General features: G+C 39.1%; 1 protein-coding gene across 2 annotated transcripts; it reads right to left on the reverse strand.

Moving 5' to 3' along the window:
• Positions 1–2598: 2598 nt before the first annotated feature.
• On the reverse strand, positions 2599–18543 carry LOC118412017 (uncharacterized protein DDB_G0286299-like). 2 transcript variants are annotated; one of them, XM_035814600.1, is made up of 13 exons: positions 18233–18543; positions 16215–16302; positions 15542–15641; positions 14974–15069; positions 12901–13960; positions 12081–12130; positions 11526–11653; positions 11058–11157; positions 4893–5013; positions 4319–4397; positions 3954–4001; positions 3332–3393; positions 2599–2752 (listed from the first exon to the last, which is right to left on the reverse strand). In XM_035814600.1, exons 1-13 carry the CDS (start codon positions 18325–18327, stop codon positions 2620–2622), a joined length of 2160 nt encoding a protein of 719 aa, XP_035670493.1. In that variant the 5' UTR covers positions 18328–18543; the 3' UTR covers positions 2599–2619. The 2 variants fall into 2 exon arrangements, with proteins under 2 accessions (XP_035670493.1, XP_035670492.1); XM_035814599.1 differs by having other exon boundaries at positions 15542–15674; positions 18233–18535.
• Positions 18544–18567: the final 24 nt, after the last annotated feature.

An 18567-nucleotide genomic window follows, 5' to 3' on the forward strand; every position in this document is an offset into this window, starting at 1 on the left:
AACACTGTTTAGAACACCTCTGTAGTACCTACCTTGTTTACTTTAGAACACCTTAGCCGTTACCTTTTTTGTTTATTTAGAACGTAAGAAGTATTCCTTATTCCGCAGAGTTGTAAACTTTTAGTTTTATTTCACTGAAGAACGACGGAGGTCGTTTGAAACGTCTGAATTAAATTTGATTTATCCAGAAGTAGAGATTCAACTTTCATCTATTCATCACACTCATTGTTTGGATGCCCATGTTCTTAATTTTCATCCATAATGATAATCTAATCTGTCATTTCAAATCTACAAAAATCCATTTTCATAAACTTTATGTCATGAAGTTCTGATTTTTTTGACAGACGGGTGAAATTTCTGGGATGAAGGGATGGGTCAAGGAGACAGCCGTGTTATAGGTACTATATGTGTTGTTTGTTTGTCAATGACTGCAGGAAATGTTCAAGACTAGAGATGAATGTACAAAACTAATCAATTTACCAATGAAGATCTATTAGAAGTTGTGAACAGTCTCATTGATAAAAGGTAGTGGATGCTACCTGAAAAGTCTGACCATTCCAAAAATCCAGTTGCTTGAGTTACTGTTATGTAAACTTCAGGCGTAATGTTGTAAACAATATGTAAGAGAAAGATACATTGTATACCAAGACTTGAAAGAGCTAGACTAAATTTATTTTCTACAAGATGAAGTATATTGTCAAATTAATGTTATTTATTCTATTGGGTATTTTGCTGTTCATATGTATTTCCTGTCAAATGCACTATCTATATATATATGTGTTAATGCCAAGATGTTTTTTACTTCCATAACCACATGCTTTTACATCTATCTTATTCTATAGATATTCATGACACCTTTGTCCACATGGCCTTATGCTGAAAATTTTTATCTGGGTATCTTTCACAACATAGCCTAATGGACTGTCAAATGGAATTCCCTTCATGCTTTCAGCACAGAAAAAATACGAGGGCGCTTCAAAAAGTAATGTCACTAGTTTTATAACAGGCTCATTTTTTCATCGAATGAGTTGAAATTTGGCACAAATTTAAAGGTAAAGCTATATCTCCTGTTGAGATTGAAATATCTCACTTTGTTGTTCATATTTTTATGAGTGACTGACTTGAGTTCTAACTGACCACACCCTTGTTACTCCGTCGAAAGAAATTAGAGGTTCAATTTATGTGCAATTGATAATGTCCCTGACTTGCTTGTAGCTATTGTATGAAGCTGAAATTGCACATGTATCAAGTTCTACTTCTTTATAAGGCACATGCCAATGTTCACCTTTGAAATCCAATGATGTTTTCTTTTTTCGTTCCTTGGGTGAAGTGAGGTATGTCCCTGGTCATCGGTGTCGTTAATCAGGGATGGGCTGATTAAAGTTTCTGTAGTGGACTTTTCAATACACATAAAGAAATCAAACTTTGCACACTTCTTGGTCTTGAAACAACCAATAACCGTGCCAAGTTTCGTATCTTTTGGTTGATGGAAAATTATTCTACAAAACCGTTAATAAATAAACCACGTATTTGGCTATCAATCAAACTGCCAGTAATGTAGTAACTCGCTCCTTTCTAGCAGCTGTAAAAGATGAACCATTGTGAGTTCAGAAATGAAAATTGGCATGTGATCTATAGAGACATGTGTTATTATATAGATGAAATTTCGGCTTCCTACATTAGTTGTAAGAAGGTCAGATCTAGAGGAACTGATCTTCTGACAAACTTCCAGGGGTATGGTTATCTAGAAATCAACTCAGTTGCTCATAAAAATTTGAACAACAAATTGAGATATTCTAATCTCAAGAGAATATATGCCTTTACCTTTGTGCCAAATTTCATCTTCTTGGAGGAAAAAATGAGCCTGATATATAACTAGTGACATTACTTTTTGAAGCACCCTCGTAGCACAGTGTAATGTGAGTTGTGCAATGTTAGCAGTACTATCATAATAATACATCATCATCATCATCATGGGTTACCCCCATATAACCCCGCAAGGGGCAAAGTAGGGGGGGAGCTGAGGTCCCGGGTTAGGGGACCTCAGCTCCAATACAACGTACAATATGATGTACAATCAAGTGGGTTAATGCCTTATTACTAAGGCTACTAAATATCAATTGGGGTTCATATCATACTTTCAGCACACAAAAAATATGGCATGTAGAATTGTTGAAGACAGTGTACAACATAATACGTAACACGATGATCTATAAAATAACGGAATTTCGTCAGATTAGTATGTCTTTGTACACAACTAAGTGTTTTATTTGACCAACGTTTTGGTGACCGTCTGTTACCTTCCTCAGTGCAATTCTGATTGATTTACTTCGCACAGCAGCTGTTTACATATGCGGCACCAAAGGTAAAGTAGTTATACTTCAAATACATGTATGATATATAATTAACATTTGGGACCACATCTGGATGCAGCGACTCCAATAGCTGCAGTGAAAGTGAACCAGTTAGTATTACTACGAGGAAGGCAACAGACACTCAACGAAACTTCCTCTGAATAAAACACTTAGTCATGAAAAAAAAAATTCTGTTATTCATTAAATTTACCAACCTAATGATTCATTATTGTATTAGGTGCTATTAGGTGCTAGGTTTAAGCTCCTAGGTGCTGTCCATGTATTTCTGCTGCAGTTCCTGTAGGTCCTTTAGAAAAGTGCAGGTCTTCTGTAGGGTCAGCTCCCTCTCAGTGGAGTCAGTGAGTTTCTCTTTAAGCTGGTCAAGCTGTTGGTCCAGTCTGGAATGATTCCATGTAAAATACACAATATAAGTGTGAATGGATAATTGAGGCTTGTACTGTTGTGGCAGAATAAAATCAGACCCTGCAGTTCCCAAAAAGCTGCTAGGAGGCTCATACCTAGACCATTTACTCTCTGCCCAAAACGCTATCTACCAATCAAAAGTCACAATGACAGCATGTTCAGAACACAAGCTACATGTATGACAACCAGAAGTTCCACTGCAATACTGTAGAAAGTCACTAGGGAATATAATCAACTAACTGGACATTCATTTTCCTGACCTCTACCCACTAAACAAATAAATGTATCATTAGGATCCATCTACAGTTTCTTCATTCTTGAGTTAACCTGTTCACTGACACACACACACACATGAAACCAGAAGTTCAACTGCAATACCTTAGAAAGCTAATAGGGGGCCCATTATCAAACTTGACCTTTGTTTTTGACCCCTACTCATATCAAATATCATTAGGATCCATCCACAGCTTCTTGATCTATTCTGTCCACTGAGACACACACACATAAAACACAGCCTTCTTGGTGAAGGTAATAACAGTTGCTGATAAACTCACCTCATATCTTCTCTCTGTAGAGACAACAACTCTGCACGTCTCTTCCTTATTGTGAGGTCCATCTGTATAGAAAATATATGGTCATCCAGTTTAAGTATGAATAAGTTATGTCAAAGACCTACGTGTACATGTAAATACTATACATGCCAGCAATCTCTTCAAGTACTTGATAGAAGATGACAACCCCACACAGGACCTTGTTTCCTCTTCCAGATCCACAGCTACAGGATGCACACTCAGAAACAAACACACCACCTCCATCCAAAGGCTGCAGATCTCTTTATTTTCTCCATCAATCATACATGTAAATGTGGAATGATGAACATACCAAAAAGGTAAATTGTTGACAAGTTATCAAAGAACACATAAGACAGTTTTTCTTATTGCCCCGAAACTACTTCTGTAAACTTTAATCTGACTCTTACTGATTTGAAAATAACATCCCCTTCTGAAGCTCCTTTAAATTTACTTACAAAAAAATTACAAATTCATAAACTTTAAGTTACATTAAAATGCATAATGCAACCTAACCAGCTGTCCAGCTTGGGTCTTAAGTACAGCGATAATATCTAAAAATCAAATTTGTCAAAAGGAATATACAAGATAAAGGAGGAAAACTTACCTTCCTCAGTCTGGACTGGTCAAACTTGCACTTCTGTACAATGTCGATCTGCAAGGAAAGAATTAGAGGTTGGGAAGATATCATTATCCAGCGCGTACATGGAAGCCCAACATCGATACAAAGCCAAACTGCTGGCTGGCTGGAACAAGGGGATGCAGCGGGGCTTAATAGCTCAAAACAAAGGCTGCGTCAGGCTGATACTCAGGAGCCTACTCCTTCTCATATAACCTCCTCGGTTTAGAGCTTGCGGTGAAGCAGTCAACATGAAACTGGCACGGACATTTCTGCATATACAAGCACCTCAAAAACAGCGAACATAAAACTGCCGCAGACATTTCTGCATATACAGTATATCTTATGCTCACCTTCCTCTGGATGGCAGCCACGACTCTGTCTCTGAACTGTGTCATCATTTCCTGGCACACTTCTGGCTCCATTAAGTCTCTGTGAGGCACAACAAAGTTTGGCTTTCATTTCATTTCCACAACAGTTGGGTTCCTAATTAGGCCATGTTGATTCAATTACCTGGATAACATGTTCTGGGACCACAAAACTGATGTGATCTTGCAAATAAAAAGTTTTGAAGAAAAAAAGATACCTTCATTATGAAAACTACGCGATCAGAAAGGTTGAATAAATGACTAAATACACAGAGAATTGGTATACCGAAAAATTTCTTAATTTTTGTTCTTTCACATCTTCTTCATGGCATACATTTGCTCATGTTGCAACTGCTTTGTATGGTTTACAGCATGGTCAAAAGTTTTGTTGTAAATGCACAAAATTCATACGCAAGGATGTCATCCATAGAATCCAACCAACAGTGCCTTCTAAATAGTTATCCGCCGCCCAGCCAGCCCAGGATGTTTAAGTTAGACTGTGGGCTGGGGTCTGCATAGGAAAATGTTGTTTAGAAGATGAGGTGGAAATTGTGCTTACCCAGAAGCATCCAGGTACTGTTGTGTCATATCGTAAATCGTCGTCAGCACCACATCCAAGTCTGACAGGTCACCAAGGTTACGCTCAAGCCCACCTCCACTCCACTGATACACAGTTTGTCCTGATAAGAAAGGAATACAAAGATATGTTATTCTATATCTGAATATACACTCAAAACTTGATGAAACAAGCTGCTAGGGGACCCAAACTTTCATCACCTTTTCCTTACAACAAAAGCTATGAGACACTAAAAAATCAACACCACAGCATGTACAAGGTCATCTACCAGGAGGCCCCAAATCATCCAGAAAGTCTTAAGATATTCTGCCAGACACACACGATGCATGCACAGTAAAAACTATAGCTCCATTTTTCATGGAAGTAACAATTTCAAGCCAGGGCTTATCTATTAATACACAAAACACTGGTCATTTTATTTTTGCAAAGACACAAGCCATTTGGAAAATCAAGCAAAATTGCTGTTCTACCTTCAAGTGAGATATCAGGTTGTAGCTCTTGACATACTGAGTATGATGATATGAAAATTATTATTGTACAACGTTCACAACTTAAGATATCATTGATGAAATATGCAAGGAGACCGCGGTCTTTTTAGAGCATCCCGATATCTTTTTGGGTCGCCCGTCGGAGAGAAATTGGAACACCGACGGGGTAAACTTACTCAGGCCGTCGGTCTAAACTCCCAACCCTACGGACAGAAGCGCCAAAAACCATGCAACCCGTCGGGTTTTTTGTGTCCCGAGGGCCGAGAATTTGTCTCCTCACACCTCTCAGAGAGGTAAAAGGGAGAGGTGTGAAAGGCGTGAATTGAACAATAATACAACCGTCGGCCATGAAACGACCCCGACGGGCTCATATCATAACTGACGGTTTTTCAGTTAGAATGGGTTTGAATTGATAATAAGCAAAATTCAAACCCCTCAGACTATTACCAGAGTGCAACAGTCATCGCTAGTATTCTGAGAATGGTCAACACCTCTCTCATCCTGAAGCAGCCCAAATTTGTACAATAGTCAAATGTTGCACTGTGACAAAACCTAAATAAACATTCTTTATTATAACCATAAAAATACAAATCTGATATGCACTGGTATCTTCCTCACAAACTGAACATAATCCAAACTTGATACAGCAAAAGTTTTTTGGATGTGAATAGTTTGTCTCCTAAAATTATCAAGTACTTATCAGTAGTAATATAAGGTGTGAAGGGACTTTTGTTTTCTACAAGGATGCAAACAATAATCTTGTTTTTTCTTTGTTTTCATTCTGTAGGCCTTGACTTAAAATAAATAGTGACAATTACATAATGGAGAAAAATATACTAAGGCTGTTAAGAATAAGATTATAGAAAGTTTTGTTTGCAAGTTCTTATGTGAGTGGGTTACGTGACGTTAACAGGCCTAGGGTTAAAGTTTTGTTTTCATCTTTAAACGTTTGGAAATTTTGTGGGTTTTGTAGGCCTCTTCGAATAACTCTAAACTTTCGTTGTTTCCTGGTCATTCAATAGAAAGGCAGTTTGACTTAGAAGTAAATTGTACCATGTATTTCGTCTTTCACTGGTTTTGAAATACAATAGTTACAGGTTCTTTTGCCCACAGGTAGCTTTTTGTGCTGCCATTTCTCAATTTCAAGGGGGTGGGCGCTAATTCTAAGTTTTACACATTGCTGATCCTACCTCATGTTTATCAAGTAACGTTATATAATTTTCCATTGAGTATCCCTTCTTTAGTTTGTTGGAAAATCTTAACTTACCATTGTTTATCTTTAGACAGTGTATGAAAAAATGTCTAGATATATACATCTTCCAGTCTTTTTCTTAACCAAGGAGGTTCTCTTTCTTTAACCTCCTTGTCTTACCAATGAGGTAAGACAAGGAGGTTAAGGTACATGTATTTGCAAGTTCATGCCTGAGGGCTAATTGCAAGTACATGGTATAAACATAGGATATATGTATATACAAGTGACAATGAACAGATAAACAATACTCTAATTAATACTAGTGTTGACTTGAAAAGCCCCACCCTTTCTACAGTTTATGGGTTCTGTGATTTCAAGAGATTGAATAATCAACAACTACTGTCAGTTATCCATTTAGTGTGAATGACCTTTGTTGTCTGCTGTGTTCCACTTTGCATACAAAAAGCACAACAGTGAGAAATCTTTCTGTGCATTCTAACAATCACCATGTTAAAAAGATGAAGGTTTGGCTCTGGCTTTTGTTTCTATTTCAATCGTCAGGCTTTCCTTTTGTCTGCCAGCCAAATACCATACAGTTTTAAGGGTTAAAAAGAATACTTGACAAGATAGAATTAGAAAGCCACATAGAACACATTAAAAAATAATTCAAAACAGGTTCAAGCTTAAACACATAACACTTAAAAAATTAATTCAAAAGTTTGAGCCTAAGCCTAAGCCCTCTTTCAACCTCCTTGGCCTAAGGACTGAAGGAGAGTTATATTAGCATCATCAGATGCTAATCTAAAAATGGTTTTGTTTGTTTTGGTAAGCCCTGGATTGATTTGTGAGTATAATTCTACAAGCCATGGCCAGGTTCTAGCTAATAGCTTGTTCTAACCTGTCAGAGGTGGACCCCTAGTTCTGCCTCGGTATTAGATCAATACAAAGAAAGTTTATTTGCAAGTTCATGCCTGTAGGCTAATTGCAAGTACATGGTAGAAACAAGATAGGGAATATCCATATGAAACAATCAGAGGGGCATTAGAAGAACACAAAGAAATATCCTGACTCCCGGGATTCGAACCCGCACCAAACCCAGGCAGCCGGATCACAAATGCAACATGCAAACCACAACGACAAAAGCTCGGAGCTGTGGGCGTGGTCAGTTTGGCAGTGCTTGAACCCAACTGTTACACAGTCATGTAACAATGAACTGTGATAAATATTAATATCATTCAAAGAGACAACTCAAATACTATACATGTATCTAGATAGGTTGGGTAACTTCTTTTTTGGAGGCAAAGAAAGACAAAGAGTCCCGCTTTTTCTATAATTTGTGCTCAGAGCTGTTGGTGTGCACGTGGTCAGTTTGGCAGCACTAATATTCAGATTTGCGAATAATAATTGTCATCATGTCAACACAAAAGCAGCTTGAATTCGTCTTACATCCGGGTACATGGGGTCATAGTTGGCAGCGTCATGTGTAAAAGTGGAAGGTTTTAACTTTCAATGTACGCCATGGCTTCCATGAACTTTACCCACAAAACTGTTTGGATTTCACCTTTGTGATGGTGAAACAAACTTGAATCATGATATAAGTATTAAACCGTCGTAGATTCTATTCTCACTGATGATCTGTTCTCCAATCTTGAATTTTTTCTTTCAATTGCACTTCATATTTCAATCCTGGATTACTGTTGAACCCGCATGTCTACAGCAACTTGATATGCTTCTGTTTACACTATACTTCAAACTATAGCCTTTGGTTGGGTGGGAACATAAGCACCATTTATGAGATATTCACCATTTGAGAATTGAAGTTGAGACTCAAAGGATTACACTGCTGACTGTTAAACTCCACGGGTGAGCCTTGCGTCATCCAAGTCTGGCTGGACAAGAGACAATGGTTCTTTCACCAGGTGTCATTGTTGGTCAGGCTTATTCAGTATTCAAATTCCTGTTGCACACTTGACAAAACACCTTGACAGAACCAGAAAAAAAAAATGGTATACAAGAAAAAAAACCAAAAGTAGTGTTTTCTCTGTGGAAATAAACAAACTAAATACCTGCTGGATATTTTTCTGGCTCACACTGTCACAGTTTTATTCATCATCAGGTACATTTTCATTAGCAAAAAAACAATTGTCAAACAAAGCGCGCAAAGCCATGCACAGCCTCAAATGTCTAACCAAGGACTTGAAGGAGGTTGAAAAAAGGAAACCTCCTTGGTCTAACTCGTTCATTTATAGTTTCACCTGATAGCCTTCTGAGAATATTCGATTCCTGTGGTAAACCAATTCTGTTACTTATATGTTTGTAAAATTTGGGGTACTGAGAAATTAAATGATACATCTCTGATCAAAATTACACACTACCAATTCTGCAAAAACATTTAGGCATTCATCCAAGTTGGAGTCTCTAGAAATAGTAGTAATTCAGCATGTAGGTCTGAATTAGGCAGATTTTCCACTAGACATAGATATTCCGTTCGACTTGTAAAATATTGGCTAATAGTATGTAATGTTTCACACAAAGATTTTACTAAGCATCCATTTACAAGTAAACGCACTCTTGGAACAGCACAACTCTGTTGTAAATGGCCGGAGAAGTTCATGGTTGCAGCATGTTAAAGAAATACTTGATTACAGTGGATTTTCTTATCTCTGGTACTCTGACAACTCACTCTGTGACCCTGTATATGTATGTAATCTGATAAGGAACAGAATTACCGATATGTATATCCAGACATTTCTACATAATATAACTATAAGTATAGATATAGATTCCCCACACCCACAGACGAACAGAAAGCCACTTTTCTCTTGAAATCGCAGAACCCACAAATTGTAGAAAATGTGGGGCTTTTCGTCTCCCTCTGCTTCCAAAAAAGAAGTCAAACCCAACCAGTTTAGAAATAGCCAACACTAGTATTAGAGTAGAATATTGTTTATAACTGTTTATTGTCACTTCTATATCTCCTATATATACACCATGCACTTGCAATTAGCCCTCAAGCATGAACTTGCAAATAAACTTCTCTATTCATCAACTCAGATTAGACATAGGCTGAGTTCCTCACAATTCAGCCCCTGGTTGCAAAGAGAGAGTAGTTGGCCCACTCAATAAATAATAATAAACTGGCACTAGCCACCCTGCTGGGAGGCCAGTGGCAATTTCGTTAACTAAGAAGGTTACAGGGACAATGTTATATCCCTAAGTCTTGTGTGATTAAAACAAAATAATAAATATCGGACCCGGTGTAGTTCCTTGGGCAGACAAGGCTGTGCTATTCTTTCAAAGATAACTTTTCTTCATATGGAGCATTGAAGTCAAGCAAATTGTACTGATTTAGCTAACTATATAAAAAACAACCTTTTCTCGCCTTTAGCGGGGAACGGGTCAGTAATATTTCCCGAGGATCTTCTGTCCACCCCGTCGGTCTGTACCTGAGTTGCCATGTAGTCATACACGTGCTAATTACACAAGCTTACCAGGTGTGAATTCTTACTGAATAACAGTTTTTTGGTGCATTCTATTTAATTCAGTGATTTTCATGGTGTTAATTGTATGCGGTCTTCAATCGGGGTAAGCTCTGAAGACCGACGGTCTGACTTGATTGAGCCGGCGGGCTCAAGAATTTTCTTCGGGTTTCGGTGTCTAACCCTCGGGATAAGCAATTTTCAAAGTCAAATATCTCAAAAAATTTGTACGTTATGACCATAAAAAAGGAGCCTCATACTCCAGATAACATGATCTTTCCAATGGTATGTAAAACTTTCATGTATGTTCAGGAAGAAAAAAGTTGAAAAATGGGGATTTCAAGATGTCCGCGTTCAAATCTGGAAAACAACTTTCCTAGAATGAAGTGACTGGTGTTACAATATTTACTTGATCCACCCTCTCTGTACCACCAACCCCTATGACAGTTCATTAAAAGGCAATTTTGTGTTGGAAATTACAGTACAATTTTGATCCAGGACCCATTTCTCCCTCTCGAGACTGAAATCTGCTTGTCACCACAGACAAAAATTTCACCCCGTCTGCATGCCTAAAAACTCTGAACTGCATGGCATGAAACTGATGAAATTGTATTTTCCTAAGCTTAAAATGAAATATTTTAACAAAGAAAATGAATACTGTAATTCCTGATTTTTTCAATGTACTGTTATGTTCACGGTTTTCACTGTGACGACTGAAACGTGAACTTATCATTACTGATAACAAATAAATCGCAGACTTTTTTAATGCGTACTTGCCACGACAGTGAACATTAAGTTCCGAGAACAAGTTAAATTTTCTCAGACCGTGAAAGTTTGGTACTGAGAAGACAAAGTGAATTACAGTAACTGGGCTCCAGGCTACCAAACAACAAGCAGAATGGAAAACAATTTAAAGCTGGAGACAGCCCTGGTATGAAATAATTTGTCATCAGCACAGTTAATTGTATCAAATGTGTAAAGATGTCACCTTTAGTTTTATTATCAGCAACTGCATGTTGGAGAGGGATGGAAGGTCGTTTTGAGATGACACGCCTGCTAATCCCACTGACAAAGTTGTTGGCATCTCCCTATCCAGCGGCAAAAAAAATAGAGAATACAACACTGCATTTGTTTGTACATGTATTGCATATATTCAATAAACTGACTGTGACACACCAGATTTGTAATGAACAGTACAAAATGGATTTTATTTGGATTTTATTAGTTCCACTCATACTGGGAAGGACCCCTGCTGTTTTTGAAAAGTGTGGAATATGTATCCGTATCTAAATAGCAAAGAACCAAACCAGCTTTCCCATCCTGCAGGTCTCCAGTAACACCATCTTCCTCACACCCTGCCACCTTGGACCTGGGTCAGCAGGAGCAAACGTACACACACAAACCAAGACGAACAAACTGACTGAAAACAATACCTCCGTTGTCAAAATTGTCTCACCTGCCCTTGGCTCCTTGGTGTTTTCATCCCCCTGTACCCACCAGATGAACTGGAGGAACCTGAAGACAATCCCATCTGGTTCTCTTCCTCAACAGATGAACTGGACATCCCGCTTCTGCTGTCTGAACCTGAGCATGTAAAACAGAATCTTACACCAAAATGGACAGGAGAAAATGTCGGGCAAGACTTGCACCTTGCTTCATTGGGTCGTTGTAACTTTGTTCAGTTTGTTAGTGGAACATACATATAGGTCAGCAATTGCAACTTTCCGTGCAGTTTCTGTAGTACGAAGGTGATGCTAGCCCTTCCCCTCTTAATCAAATTAAGAACTCCATTGTGCGTCCCTTCTGAATGATGTTGACCCTGGAACTTGAACCGGAGTCTCCCCAAGTTAGAACCATGAGCTTAAACATAATAAGGCACTAGCAGTTGAGCCATAGGGACATCTCTGTTTCCTGGAATCTATTGCCACATCTTTCATTTAAACATTTTGTCAATACTCATTCCCCATGATAAGAAAAACTGACAAACATAACACAATGTAGACCAACTTACCACTCCTCCCTGTAACTTTCCACCATTCCGTTGGAGATTTGGACACACGTCTGAAAAAAAAAATGATTTTAAAGAACTTTTGGCCCAGTTTTGATTGCTATATGTACATCATCTGAATACAGTCTGTGAAAATATTCAGAGCCTTTGTAGATTTCAAACATCTTGCTGATTATGAAACTATGGCTGTAATTGGCATGATCTATTTTATTTATTTTCTAAATACATATATTTGCTTATTGAAGTCCTGTCATTTGGAAAAATTCCATGCTTATATCAGATCATAAATTATGCAATTGACTTTCACATTTACATAATGTACAATTTTTTGTGTAAACCTCTAACTTGTCACAAGTAGGTAACCCCCACCATTTACAACTATTAAATTACGGCACTTTCACATTAACTATGCAAATCAAAATCTTATTTGCATAATACAAACTATATTCATATCCTGCAATTGTTTACCTGCAATGAATACTTAATGATATAAAAGCCCCATTATGAAAAACACTGGACTTATGCAAGTTACGTCATAATTTGCATAATCTGCATGTCATTATGTACATCTCTGTCTAAACTACCTAATAGTATATACTAAATATCATGGAAATTTGCTGTTCCTTTGTTTATTTATCTTCTTTTACAAAAATATGCCTGCAGTTCTGGAGCGAGCTGCTAGGGGGCTCAAAACCATCTTGCAAAATCTTCTTGCGTCCAAAGCTATCTACCACCAATACATCAAGACCATATCATGTCTAGGACAATAGATACAAAAATTGAAGTTCTGCTGCAGTACCAAGGTCACAATACACTGAGTCACCTTGTCCTCTGCATGCTGGATTCTGAGGGCACATTTGACTCAATATCTGGTGTCCTCTGACTACTTGGCCTGGTCTTTTCGGATCCATGCTTTGCTGACCTCTGCCGTGTCGGTTGTCTCTTCTTGCTGGTGGCTCTGGTGGGAAGTGTCTCATTGAGACTCTGCTGTTCCTGTTGTTTCTTCCCAACGCAACTGATGGAACCCGAGTCTGAATCGTCTGCCTGGAAACTTGGACGTCTCTGGCGTTTCTTCTTTCCAGTTGTCATTACCGCACTTGAGTCTGACTCGTCAGCCTGAAAACTCTGCTGCGCCTGTCGTTTCTTTCCAACAGCAGTAACAGAACCGGAAACTGAATCTTCTGGCTGGGACCTCTGTCGCCTCTGACTTTTCTGCTTCCCTGTTGTTCTAACCGAACTTGAATCTGAGTGTTCTGGCTCAACACAATGTTGTCTCCTCTTCCCAGAAGCTCTGGTAGAACTCAAGGCTTGAGTATTCTCCTTTCTCTGATGTTTCTTCTTCTCAGAACTTAAGTCTGACTCGTCTGGCTGGAAGCTGGGCCGTCTCTGTCGTTTGTTTTTCTGAGTTGTTGGAACTGAACTGGAGTCAGAGTCTGCTAGCTCGATACTCTGTCGTTTCTTCCTTCCAGTAGTTCTAACAGAACCTGAATCTGACTCATCTGGCTGGAAGTCTGCCTGTTTCTGTTGGCTCCTCTTTCTAGTGTTTCTGACAGTGTTGGAGTCTTCTGACTCGATACTCTGTTGTTTCTTCTTTCTGGTAGTTTTAAGAGAACTCAATTCTGGCTTGTCTGGCTGGAAACTTGTCAGTTTCTGTTGTCTCTTCTTTTTGGTATTTCTGACAGAGCTTGGGACTTCTTGCTGGAGACTCTGTTGTTTCTTCTTCTCAGTGGTTTTAACAGACTCTGAGTCTGATTGTGCCGTGCTGCTGAGATCTGAACCCCTCTTCTTGTTCTTCTGCTGTGTTGTACTCGAGTCCAATTTTGCAGGAGTGTCGTTAGGTGGGGTTAAGGCTTTACCTAGGGTCAGCTTGTCAGCTGAAGAACCTGATAAATACAAATTTGAGAACATTGTGAAAACAACTATTTTGAGGTGACAGGTCAAGCTCCTAAGACAGCCATTGAAAAGGCCATGTAAATATATCCATTGGTGTAGAATTGACCCACAAGTTGAATATAAATAAGCACTTGGCTAGCTGCCAGCTTGTTCAAGATGATTTTTACAATGATCTAATGTGATTCAGGTTACCCGAGCTAAAATCTGCCAACCCAGCTTTTCAGGGGGAGGGGGATTGAAAGCTAGGATGGGCACAAGTTTTTTTATTTGACATCTGGGCTATGAAAATGTTGTAGAATCATTTTCCAAATCCAACACATTCTCCTCATTTCTGTTTCATAGAAAAGTGACATAAACAGACCCACTGAACTTAGGTCCCATATACATTGATTCACACCCAAAATGCACAAGCAGCGTAATCAACATATGATGTTGAAAATACTAATGTCCTAATGCATTTCAGTTTTCCATCAAACTATCTATGTTGGATGACATCTGCCAAAGTCTAAGAAGTAAAAGAGAGAGTGTGAGAGTTCCTATCTACCAATCTTATTTCTACGGGATTGTACATGCAAGGCATGAAATACTTTTTTCTGCATACCTGCACTGGTGCAGGTAACAGTGAAAATTACCTGCATCAGACAAATTTTACCTGTACCACTCTGAATTTAGGAAGAATACTAAAATTGTTGAGGAACCATTGCTATTTTTTCTTTTATACTTAATAGGTGGTAACAGTCGACGCAGCTAATAACAATCCATACATCTACATCATAGGACATTATGTATAAACCTAGTGCATGGACCAGTGCAAATTAGGTGCAGGTAGACACCAGAAATAACTGCACAGTTCCAATTTTACCTGCACTTTAATACCTGCATATGCAGGTGGTATTTCGAGCCCTGACTTGGAAACAGTTACATAACTTTTTTTCTAGGCACATCAAATTCTTATAGCTAGAATCATAAACTTGTCTCAGTACTTGCAGCTTTCCACACTTACCAGCTTCAGGGCGTGTCTTCCACCACTCACTGCGACCCTTACTAGTAGACACACGGCCACTCTTCCTGCGCTGGCCATGGGCAGACGAGCCTGCATCTGGTACAGGGGTTGTACAAGAACATTAACCTTGTAACCTTGTGAACAATCGTACTGTACTGACTTTGTAGCCTGTTAGCCAAAATTATTATAGCTGCCAAGATTATTATAGCTGTCGTGTCTCTTTGTCATCTCTCCCAAATACTAATAGACGAGAGATAATGAAGAGAGACTCAGCAACTATAATGGGTTTGGATTTTGGCTACTTAATAACTTTGGATCAAACAGTTTAGCATAAATTTTCCTGAAAATATCTGTTTGTTTGTTTGTTTGTTTGTTTGTTTATTAAAACTTACTAAATATGTGGATAGGTGAGAGGACAGGTGTGTATCACCTCACTGACTCTCATCTTGAAATGGCATACAATTAAATGCAATTAAAGAAACAATTGTTTGTCTACCATCAAATAAATATGTAACAATCTAAGGTACTTCAGAAGTATGGTAAAAATTTGATGAGGCTTTTATCTCACCATGAATGTCTATCTCTGGTGGTTCTTCTTGTTCAGGCAAGCTACCATGACGTGGGCTCTCATGCACCACTGATTCAGGGCTGCCAGGAACACCGCAGGACTGGGGCACTTTCGAACCCAATGGTGTATGAGTCTTGGGATGTAAGATAAAACAATTGGCATACGTGCAGTGAAGTCTGATACTATGTAATACATTTAACTGTGAGAAGACATTGATGTTGCCATGCATATTGAGACAGGTGTTGCACTACAGAAGGAAAGACCAGTTTCTTTCAGCAGGGCTGGCCTGACTGTCACTAATCTACAATCTGCTTAACTTTCTTCCAACTAAGGTGTAGTATCCGTAAGATCGTGTGTTAATAAGATCAAGTGTCTGCAGCTCTTAAGAGTTTACATTCTGAAGTGGTTGGTCATTATTGATCCAGAAGAATTTGATCGTGTACGCCTGAGTTAGTGTTGTAAAAAGTTTAGCCTTGTACTATTACTACATGTATGTTGTTTCCAAACAAGTGAAATATTGCATTAAAAGCAGCAGTTTAAAGTGCTTTACACAAATCTCAAATACTCATCTGGTTTACAAATCCATTAGACCTGACTGTGTTGAGGTGAGACAATCTTAAAAACACATCAATTTTCTGAAAAATAATAGTACTAGTACTAGTAGTACATGTACCTTATCATCATCATCATCATGTTGACTGCTCGCTGGGGAACTCCAGTCTTTCACAATTTTGAAGGGGCGGATGGTGGTCTTCCTCCGTCTGCACAGGAGGAAAACAAGATAATTTGCCCATCAATACGTGGTTCATTCCTGTGTGAGTGGATCAAAAGTAGATTAAGGACGATTCGAACTTTAACTTTAAGCATAACGGGAGGGGGCCATACTTCGACAGCCGTTCTAGGTGGATGTACATGGCTTTTGTCATTGTACATTTTACAGTGAACTCATCAAAAACAAGTTAAGATCTTGTATACATCCATATAACTGTAATGGAAGCTGTACAGATATATATTTCATTTAACGGTAGCGTTCCGCACTGTACTTTGACAGCGCACGAAACTTACGGCAGGTTTTTGGCTTGCGTCCTAGCAGAACATTCCAACACAAAAAAAGGGTCCAAACACCGACATAGTAACAACCAGACCATCGCCGTGCATCTTAAAACAACTTCTGCAAATAGAATAGCACTACAAGTTTTCATTACTATTTTTTTGTACGAAATATGGGTCATATTTTGTATTACGCGACTTATTCAAATACGGTGTGTTACTACATTTACCTCTCACAGTGAGACCAACTTGCCGCAAAACGGCAGCGCCTTGTTTACGTTGGACTGTGATGGCATTTTCGCTTCAGTTTGGCTTCCTTGATTGCCTTTTCATCCTGTCTTTTGGCAGCAGCAATGGCTACAGGATTTTTAAGTCGGTAGGGATTGATTTTTCTTCAATGTTTGTCGCTCTACGGATGGGTTGACTAAGTTCATCGTGTTGTGCATCGCTCGCCTGCCTGCGTGCGTAATAGTAAAATGGCGGGGCCCCGAGTGGATGAACATTGTGGCATCATTTTAGCTCCGTTTATCCAACCCAGTTAAAGGCAGGACAGAACACAGGTATTATTTTTCGGAAGGCTAATAAACATCATTTCTATGTGTGGTGGTATTTTTTTACATGTCGCATTTTGCGAAGAATAATTCAAGAGTTTCCCGGGCCATGGCCTCGATACATTCCCTAGTCAACTTGCACGGAAGGCGTCAAACTTGTGCAAGTTTTTCAAAGTTATCTGTGGGACTTGTGAAACAACCAGAGGGGCGAGTAGAACAGAAAGAAACAACATGCCCCCTACCCGGGATCGAACCGGGGTCGGCACATTACAAGTCATGACCGCTATCGCTGTCGCCACAAAAGCACTAGTGCTCTTGGGTAAGGACGATAGGCAGTACTTGAACACCACTGTTACACTACTCCCCCTTTTCTTTTTAAGATTCGTCCTCGAATCTCCGAGTTCGACATCCCTGTTACTCACAGGGTCGGCATGGGAACCAGTGAAACAACCAGAGGGGAGAGTAGAACAGAAAGAAACAACATGCCCCTACCTGGGATCGAACCGGGGTCAGCAGATTACAAGTCATGACCGCTATCGCTGTCGCCACAAAAGCACTAGTGCTCTTGGGCAAGGACGATACTAGTAGGCAGTACTTGAACACCACTCTGTTACACTTGCTATATCTTCGACACATACCCCGTCTTTACAGTTATTTACAACAAGGTTAAGTCTACAGCTAGTTGTACTTCTCATGTGCAGGCATAGATATGCATTTCTCCGCAACAATGATTTTCAAAACCTGACGAAATTTGGACCCCTGTCGAAGTATGGCCCCCTCCCGTTAACCTATGTGTCTTTCACAACAAAATATGCTTCTTTCTGTTGAGTAGAGTAGATCTAAGTAGAATTGTTTCAGCCAGGTAGGAGTGTTAGTATTAAATTTGTGTTGTTAGTAAACAACAAACATGGTACATGCAGTTACCATTAATTTAACGAAATAACGATTTAGATTCGAGAAAACAATTTCGCGCCAATTATTTTTGCTGTAACGTTATACACAGAGAAGAAAATATACGCTACAGCTGCATAACAAAGACAAATATCTGTCCTAAAAACATCCCTGCCTTTGAATAACAAATTTATCTTACGCTATGCCCCTAGCAGGCCGCAGTCCCGGGCGAGGTTTGTCTCTGTCGGGCCAAAACGTAAAACTTGTGGCATCTTCGGAATTAGAAGTCGCCATCTTACCGCCTTTTGAAGTTGACGCTTCTCGCGCCAGGAGATCTCGCGAGAGTTGGAGTCAATCCTAATATGTATGCACAAGACTAACATATCTTTTTTCAAACAAAAAAAGAAAGCTCATCATCATCAAAATATAACCATATTTAGCCCTCAAAATAACTTGTCGACTTTTGGAACGGGCGTCAGCTACGCTCTTGTGATAACTGTCTCATTTTGTGCTCCTTCTCCTTGCCTTGTAACT

The sequence above is a fragment of the Branchiostoma floridae genome, chromosome 3, assembly GCF_000003815.2.
Source record: "Branchiostoma floridae strain S238N-H82 chromosome 3, Bfl_VNyyK, whole genome shotgun sequence".
NCBI lineage: Eukaryota > Metazoa > Chordata > Leptocardii > Amphioxiformes > Branchiostomatidae > Branchiostoma > Branchiostoma floridae.